Genomic DNA, 9212 nt, shown 5'->3' on the forward strand with positions numbered 1-9212 from the left:
ACGCGGTGGCGTGCATGCGCATGTATATAGCCACCTGTAGTGTGTCGTGCGTGCGTCGGCGTGTTGACTACGGTGCGTGCGTGCGTGGCGCTGGCCGTGCGTGCGTGCGTGCGTGCGTGCGTGGTGTGTGCGTGTGAGCTGTGTGCGTGCCGTGTGTGTGTGTGTGTGGTGCGTGTGACTGTGTGTGTTGGCGTGCGTGCGTGGCTGTGCGTGCGTGCGTGTGGGTGACTGTGCTGTGTGCGTTAGCGTGTGTGTGTGTGTTGTGTGCGTGGCGTGCGCTGCGGTAGTGCGTGCGTGCGTGGCGTGTGGGCTGCCTGTGTGGTCGCGCGCGCGAGCTGTGTGAGTGCTGTGCGCGCGTGTGTTGTGCGCGGCGTGTGTGTGTGGTGTTAGCTGTGTTGTGTGTGTGCTGTGCGTGCGTGCGGTGGGCGTGCGTGAGCGTGCGTGCGTGGCGTTGTGTGTGTGTGTGTTGCGTGCGGGTGACCTGTCTGTGTGCGCCGTCGCGTAGCGCGTGCGTGCGCGTGCGTGCGCGTGTGTGTGTGTGTGTGCGGTGCGTGTGTGTCGCGCGCGTGTGTGTGCGTGCGCGCGTGTATGCTGTGTGACTGTGTGTATGCATTTGTATGCACGAATGTTCGTTCTCATGGCATAGTTGGAACTTAATTGCAAAGCAGCCACGCGTAACAACGTTGCTCGCGTTGATGATAATGATTATAACGACGGCCCGACCCACAAACTCAACCGACTTTTTCTACAGTTTATACAGTTGTAGGAAGTGAAGATATTGTTTGCTCAGCGCATGCACGGGTGTATTGGCCGGATCTCTGTTCTGTACAAATAAACGTTCATGCACACGCGTAGATCTGTGTAATGTTGTGGTAGAACGTGTCTGAGCGATAGTCCAAATTCCATTCTGACTAGATGTTTTTGACATGTGAATCTTGCTCGGTGACCGTTTATAAACCCTCAGCAATGTTATGAGATGCTTATGTTAATGATGTTAATAGAGATTTAACGTCTGTCTAGATCATCAATTATTATTCATAATCCTAAAAAACTCATTTCCATAGTTAAAATCTTTATGCAGGGGGCGGATTCAAACCGTATTTTGCGCGGTATTGGGACAAATCGATGTCTCAATTTCAAAGTGCCCTTCAAAATTTTGCGGCTAAAAATACAGAGAAACAATTTGATGGAATTTTGGCTATATTCTTTATCTTGTTTTGTTTTCTTTCTGATTCCATGTGACAAGGACTTGAAGAAATCAAAATTTTAGCATGTAACAAAACTCAGGCGTTTGAATGATACTGAAAGAGAAGGGAATGCATGTGGCTTTGTAGTCATTCTGCATTAATTGTGTTGCAAAGCGGCAGGCAAAATGAAGCAGAAAAACAAATTCCATATGGTTTAGCTATTGCTAGCTTGACTAAATGTGTGCTCAAAATGGTCGCTCATGTTTTGTGCCCAGGTACCACTTGAAATTTTGAAATTTCCTGGGGGGGCCCCAGACCGCCCCCGCCATGTGCTTCCACGCCTAACGGCGGCCTCACGTTCGTGGTGGTGTGGGCCGCTTTTTGGGATGTGCCCTAAAATCTGGTAAAAATACTGTCTAGCGTTCAGCCGGCTGATCCGCCCATGCGATGTTATGAGTAATATCAGCGACTAAATTTACATCATATGATTTATAACGTTACAAGTACCCGGTATTTAATTTATCAAAGCGTCAGCGTATTTTTCTGCAGGTTATATATATATTATAGTATATATATATATATATCATATATATATAGTTACTAGCCTGGCGTATACCCGGCGATTCCGCGGGATTTTTTTGGGGGTTACTGCCCTTTCTGCTATTTCATGCGTTTTCTCTATTGCTTGCGTTTTGCGATTTCCATGCGATCTGCGCTGATTTTAGGCCCTGACTATAGTCTGGGCGCGCGATAGCGATTGCTATTTACCTTTCTGCTGCGCTACGGATTCGTGTCTTTGACTTTTCTGCTGCAGTGTATACTATAGTGGAGGCGCTACGGGAACTTGCTGTGATTGTTAACTTTTGTGTGCGGCGCTATACGTTTTTTTGAGGGAAATGTGTTGTTTGTTTTTAGCTCATCTGACATAGTCAGATGCAGCTTGTAGAATCGGCTGATCGTCCGTACGTCCGTGGCGTCCGTAGCGTCCGTGGCGTCCGTCCGTGCGTCAACGGTTGGGCACCAAATCTTAACGCGCTGCGCCGTACGGTCACGATAGTTCCGGCGACACTCGGGGGGGGACTTGCTCCAAAAACGGAGTTGGGATGTTGAAGCTGGGGGTCAAGTCAAAGGTCAAATAGAGGTGTAAAAAGAAGGGCGGAACATTCACTCCTAACTTAAGGTATAGGGAGGAAATGTCATAATTGCGGCACGCAAATCTAAACGGCTCCGACCCTAGCTCTGGTGATCAGTCCGGCTGATAGCATCATGGTGGAAAAGCGATCAGCTGTGGCGAAAATGTGAGATCGACAGGTTCAAAGTCCAGTGGGGCCAGGCAGAATTTTAGAACATTTTCTGAGGACAGATGGTCTGACGGAGCGATCTGAAAACGAAACTTTTTTTGTTTCAGCGGTGACTAGGCATTTTATGGCTTTATTGAAGGGACATGAAATGTCCTGGTCTGCTGACTTGCGAAGAGTAAAGTGTCGATAACTTTTTGACCCTCAAGAGGAGGGTTAAACATGGATTTGTTGACTGTTAACCAAGGAGTGAAACGTGCTTTTGGCTATTTAGAGCCCGCCTCCCCCCTCCCCTCCAACCCCTAACCCCCCACCGCCCTCCCCCACCCACCTGCCCACCCCCTCCCCCTACCGCTCCCCTCCCCCTACCTCAAGAGGAGGGTTAAACATGGATTTGTTGACTGTCTGTTAAGAAGAATTTGACTGCCGGGTTTGCTAGTAGACTTATACATGCCTGGATGTATGAGGCTACAAGGTCACAGTGAAATTTCAAAAGCTAAATTTGGTTAAAGAAGGTGTATATTCCTTAAATCGTATAATTTCTAATGTTTCTTGTATGTCAGTTGTTACATGTCACCGTATGCCACTGCCCAGTGGCTGTGCATGTGTTGGGGCAGTTTTTGCCTGCATTAAATTGGTTACAGGTGGCAGCTCTCTATTGTATATTGAAGCGCTGTAGGCTTGCGTAGGTAAATGGATGAGTGCTTACCTAGATTCTGTCTTGCAAATAGTTGTTGCTACTACGAATGATGGGAGCTTCCATCTTTAATCTGAAGACACTTAAAGCGTACACGCCATCTCGTGGCAACTTTCATAACGATCCCAACGAACATTCTTTTGAGAAGGTTCCTGATACCATCTCTGTGCATTCCACTTTTCGGCGTGTATGTGAACACATTTGGGAGCTAAGCAGGTTTACTAGAATTCCACCACTCCACCACAGAGTCACCGCTGTAGAACGTTAGAATGAACGCTGTCGCTATGGCGGCACTTGTTTTGCCGTTATTTTGGCTTTTTTGTGCAATATTATTTTTGCGCTAAAATACTCGTCACGTCCATGCTGATTGAGAATATAGGCTCACGGGTGACCCCCTGGCAATGCCCCCTGGCGATGCTAATTCGTTTTTTGGCCTAAAATGGTTGTCGCGTCATGCAGATACATGCGTCTAAACAGAGGAATTTTGCTACCCGACTGTTGATTGAATCAATAAAAACCCGGCGACTTACGCGCTATTATGCTATGACCGGGTAGAACGTGTACTTAATATATATATGGAGCGAAGGATTCAAGTTTAGCATGTTAGAAATTTATAGGCTATTATAGACCACCATGCATGTGGGAGGTGGTGTCTAGCCTTAACATCGTTAGTCTACTTACTATCCTCGTAGTACTGTACTTATAATTACAGCTATTAATAATTACTATAATATATAATTACCTCATAGGTCCACCGGCTATGGACGCGGTGAAACCGAAAACCTCACCAATTGTATTGTGATCTATGCAATCTGGCAATGACAGGTGCGGATCTAGCTAATTATACGACACATCATGTGACATGCTTGTCAGCCTTATAATCTTAAGTCTACATATATAGCCTGATAGTACTATTAAGTATGACAATGAATACTATAGTAATTATACTAATTATATAATAATATAATATATTTGATATTAAGAATTATTATATTGATAATTACATATTTATTAGTATTATTAGTATAATTACTGATTAATATCATAATACTCACATAGAGCACCCGGCTATGACCGGTGACAACGAGAACTGAACGAATTGTATTTTGATCATGGAGATCTGCAATGACAGGTCGCAGCAATTCCTCTGTTGTAAGACGCATGTATGCGATTGAAAATATATATGGTGTTGGGGGTGACCTGTTAGGGGGGAGAGAGAAGATAGAAGGACTGACACAGGCGCACAGAAAAACAGACGTCCGCCGCTTTTGGCCTAAAATGGGGCCCAAGGATAGATGAACATGGTCGCCAATAAAACCAATGTGCCTAACCCTAACCCAACTCTACATTCTAACCCTAACCTTATATTGATATAGCATATTATATTTATATTAGTGAATAAATACATTGGTTTTTATGGGACCCTGTTCTGCTATCCGCATCGTTCTCTATGCCCTTCGAATGCCTAAAGACAATAAAATGGTCGTGGCGAGCTGATACTTGCTGAGAGGCTAACTTCTGTGCTAAAGTAGAGCGACAAACACTGAGTGGTTGCGGGAAAAAATAAGCAGCTAGGATTGCTGTGTAAGCTTTATCGGATTTTAACCTTAATGAGGGGTGTGCTCCTTCGATAGCTAATAATTCAGGTATTGTTATTGTTGCTGGTTAATTTGACAACACAGCGTACAAAAACTACACTGGCGAAAATTCGCGAGACTGGCAGTAGGTGGGTATATAGCGCCACGCGAAGAGCCGCGGACATTTATTAAAATTTGACATTCTTGGTATTTTTTAGTATTGGTTTTATTTTTTTTTGCGGTCTAAAAGTGGTCCATACCTATCTTAGTACTTATTACGCATGTATTGCTGATTAAGATATATAATGGTGTTGGGGGTGAACTCTTACGCTGGAGGGAGAAGATCAGACAGACAGACCAGACAGACCAGACAACAAAAACGGGCATCAGCCTCTTTATATAACGTATGATTATGATATATAATATTAATTATATATTATAGCTGTTAGTTTGGCATCTGTTGTAGAGCATGACTCATATATGCAGCTTTCTTGATGCACTTGTCTTCTCTGCATGCAACGTAACCTTGGTAAAGGGCATTCTCCCCTGACAACCGTCATGTCTATTATGTCAACCATATACTACACTTGGCTATTCCTTCCAGTACTAGCCGGCAAAACACGCTGTGTACGTTGAGCGGCACATACCTGGCACGCAATTGTTGGATTATGATTCACCTGCCGTTACCACCGCGCGCGAATAGGCGCAGTCGTGCACCGTATATACACGGGACAGTTAAAATGTGTTTACGTTATATATAAGATTTTCCGCTCCGTTGGTTCTGTTGATTGTTTGTAACGCGACGTTGATTGTGTCGTGTAAAATAGTCACTAATTTGTTGCACTGTCCTAAGAATAACGTCTATGACACACTTTAATGTTGGTGGTAATGGGGGCGAGAACGCCGAGAAGGAAGACTGGCTCGAAATTGTAGCGTGTACGCGACGCCGTTGTTTCGTCACGGCTTTAACGTTGTGTAGCAAGGGATAAATTGGGTAACAAGTTTTACGGGTAACAACAAGTCACGGGTAAATCAATTGTGTACAAAAAGAACATGTACACATAACATCGACATAGATGATGTACATACAGAGCCATTGATTAGACGTAGCTGCTAACAAGTGTACGAGGCACAATCAGCTACAAGTAGACTGGTTTATAGCAAGCACAAGCAAGTACACGCTTAGAAGTGTAAAGCCCGAACTGCGATGCATGTAACTAAGTGTACAGAAGCTCAACGTGTGGGAAGAATAGATTCAGTTACTGTGATTTACGCACCCGGGAATGTTTGCCATATAATCGATGCGTCTGAAATAGCACACGTTCCTACGAAAACAGTGGCTATTTACGCGCTAGCAGTGCACAGACTAGCATTCGACTGTTCAGCCGCTGTGTGAGTAAACGGCGTGGGCGCCCATAGTTAAGCTTGACTGAGTTAACAACCTAAACGTAGAAGCCCAGCCGCCTAATCGTGAGTGTGGCCACTTGGTTGACTGACTCGATCATGGTCGTGCCAATTCGCCGTGTCTTTCGTCGATACAAATTATTGACAATTGATCGAGGTTTGAGCTAGAAGTGGGCAGTGGCACGGCAGGCTAGGTAGGAGTGCTAGGCAGGAGAGCGAGTGTGTGCGTGTGTCGACCCCGCCTCGAGAGGAAGAGAGAGAGGGGGAGAGAGAAGCAAGAGAGAGAGAGCCGAGAGGAAAGAAGAAGAGAGAGAGAGAGAGAGAGAGAAGAGTGAAGAGAGAGAAGAAGGAGAGAGAGAGAGAGAAGAGTAGGAGAGAGAGAGAGAGGCAGAGAGAGAGAGAGAAGAGAAGAGCGAGAGAGAGAGAGAGAGAGAAAGGAGCGAAAAATGAGAGAGAGAGAGAGAGAGAGAGAGAGAGAGAGAGAGAGAGAGAGAGAGAGAGAGAGAGAGAGAGAGAGAGAGAGAGAGAGAGAGAGGAGCTCGCGAAGGCTCCGCCTTACTTGCGTGATTCATCGTCGAGGAGTAAGGCGCCCGAGGGCGTTAAAAATTAACGTAGGGTGCGTGTACGAGAGCCGTACACAACAGACGTAATTATATCAGGAGTCTATCAACATATGATTGACTCCTGATTATATAACAGGTGATACGTGAGAACGCGTCGCTGCCGTCTAAAGCATCGTAGTTCGTCGGCAGAGAGGCGGGTGTGAGCGTGGCGCCGCGAGAGAACCTGTGCGTGTGCTTGCCTCCAGCAGTTTGGCTGCTGTGGCGGTCGGTGTTCACGGCGTGTGCTTGCTATATCGACACCGCATTCACGATTGCCGCCACCCGATTCCGTGCTGTGTGGAATTTCTCGAAGTGAAATCCAGCGGTTTGTTCGAATCGTTGTTCGAATTCTCGGATCGCCGGTTACGACGGACGGAGTATAGGCAAGCAAGTAAAGTGCGCGAGTATAGTCGGCTGTATAGCGGAGACGCTGACGGGGTCGGCGACAGTGCAGCCTGCAGTGAGGTCGCCCGTAATAGGTTACCGCGCCAGCGAGAGACAGAGAGAGTCACACAGAAAGCCGTGTGTGTGCGTGTGCGCGTGGTTGGGTAGTGGTGGTAGCGAGGCGCAGCCCCGTCTGTGCGTGTGTGTGTGTGTGTAGTATGTGTGTGTGACTGACTGTGCAGCCCGGCAGCTAGGCGGGCCTGCTGTTCGCCCGTAGGCGTGGCAGACAACCACGTAAATACAGACAGCCGCACGCTGTGGCCTGCATATGTGTGTGTGCGTACGCGCGCGTGTGTACCCGAGCCAGCGCTAACGTGGGTCTCTTCCCCCAACACGTACATGCGTGCGTGCGTGCGTGCGTGCACTTTAATCCGGTGACTTCTGTGGTCTCCGCCGCTCGCACTCGCTCCTGCTGTGCCGTAATCCCGTGAATTATGTATTCGTGCTATTGATTGATCCGTGCGCAAACTGAATACGGAGAGATTTGCGGGACGTAGGCTGCGGCAGTGACGACGAAAGGAGCAGCATCCCCGGTGACAGGAAGAGGGTGCTGCTGTTGCTAGGGAAGCCATTTGTGCTTCCTCGGACAGTTTTCCCGCATCAACGTCGTCATCCTCCCAGCTCCGTAGCAGCTGCCGTTCGTGCCGGTGGGCGTGCGTGCGTGCGTGTGTTAGTGTCGTTGTTTGCTGCACAGAAGGAGGAGGCCAGGCGGTCGATCTTCAAGTTGGATTTCGCGTTCAGTTCGTGTCGTTGTACACACACGTGTGTTAGCACGTGATCGCCCTACAGCTTGATACTACGCAACGAGGGCGCGTGAGTTGGCGTGCGTAAAGAGTTACAGCTTAACTGACGTACGTAAGTCAACTGCAAGTGCAACGTACTGTGCTTCCTAAGAAGAGGCAGCTGCAGCAAGGGCAGTAGAAACAACTGCAGCAGTAGTAATAGCAGCAGCAGCAGCAACAACAACAACAACAACAACAACAACAACAACAACAACAACAGCACCACCAGCAGCAGTAGTAGCAGTAGCCGTAGCAGTAACAGCAGTCACAGTCTTAGCAGCAGCAGCAGCAGCAATGCCTTACAACAGGAATGGTTACGAGAGCACCGGCTCCTCCCTGACCGGCTCACACTGCTCGAACTCCGACGAGGATCTATCGAACCCCGCCGTGTCCTACAAGGTGACGTGACGCTCGCAGCAGCTTCCTTTCTCTTCCCCAGGGAAGTAGTGCAAGGCTTCCTTTCTCTTCCCCAGGGAAGCAGTGCAAGGCTTCCTTTCTCTTCCCCAGGGAAGCAGTGCGTGGCTTCCTTTCTCTTCCCCAGGGAAGCAGTGCGTGGCTTCCTTTCTCTTCCCCAGGGAAGCAGGTGCGTGACTATCTTTCTCTTTCCAGGGAAGGCAGGCAAGGCTTGCCCTGGTTCCTTTCTCTCAGCCGTAGGGAAGTGTACAAAGGCTTTCCTTTCTCTTCGCAGGGTACAGTGCGGCTTCCTTCTTGCTCCAGCATGAACGCTCGCAGCAGCTATCCTTTCTCTCCCCAGGGAAGTAGTGCAAGGCTTCCTTTCTCTCCCACAGGGAAGTATTGCAAGGCTTCCTTTCTCTTTGCCCACAGGAAGCAGTGCGTGGCTTCCTTTCTCTTTCCCAGGGAAGCAGTGCAAGGCTTCCTGGTTCCTTTCTCTTCCCTAGGGAAGCAGTGCGTGGACTTCCTTTTCTGCCCCAGGAAGAGTGCCATGGCTTCCGTGGTTGCCTATTCTCTATTCCAGGGACAGCAGTGCGTGGCGCTTCCTTTCTTCTTGCCCAGCAGGGAAAGCGGTGCGGCTGGCTTCCTTCTCCTCTTCCCGCCCAGGGAAGCAGTGCGTGGCTTCCTTCTCTTCGCCAGGTGAAGCAGTGCGTGTGCTTCCTTTCTCTTCCCAGGGAAGCAGCTGCGGTGGCTTGCCTTTCTCTCCCAGGGAAGCGGTGCGTGGCTTCTCTTTCTCTTCGAGGGATGCAGCTGCAAGGCTTCCGGTTA

At 48.3% G+C, this 9212-nt stretch overlaps 1 protein-coding gene across 1 annotated transcript in view; it reads left to right on the top strand.

Annotated features, from left to right (window-relative positions):
- Positions 1–8220: 8220 nt before the first annotated feature.
- Positions 8221–9212, top strand: part of LOC106814643 (septin-2B-like) — a gene marked incomplete in the record, with an annotated part of 26205 nt that continues 25213 nt past the window's right edge. The window contains 1 exon segment of the mRNA XM_014818981.1: positions 8221–8390. Within this exon segment, the coding sequence (XP_014674467.1) occupies positions 8286–8390 (105 nt within the window).

Source organism: Priapulus caudatus, unplaced genomic scaffold, assembly GCF_000485595.1.
Source record: "Priapulus caudatus unplaced genomic scaffold, Priapulus_caudatus-5.0.1 Scaffold955, whole genome shotgun sequence".
Taxonomy (NCBI): domain Eukaryota; kingdom Metazoa; phylum Priapulida; class Priapulimorpha; order Priapulimorphida; family Priapulidae; genus Priapulus; species Priapulus caudatus.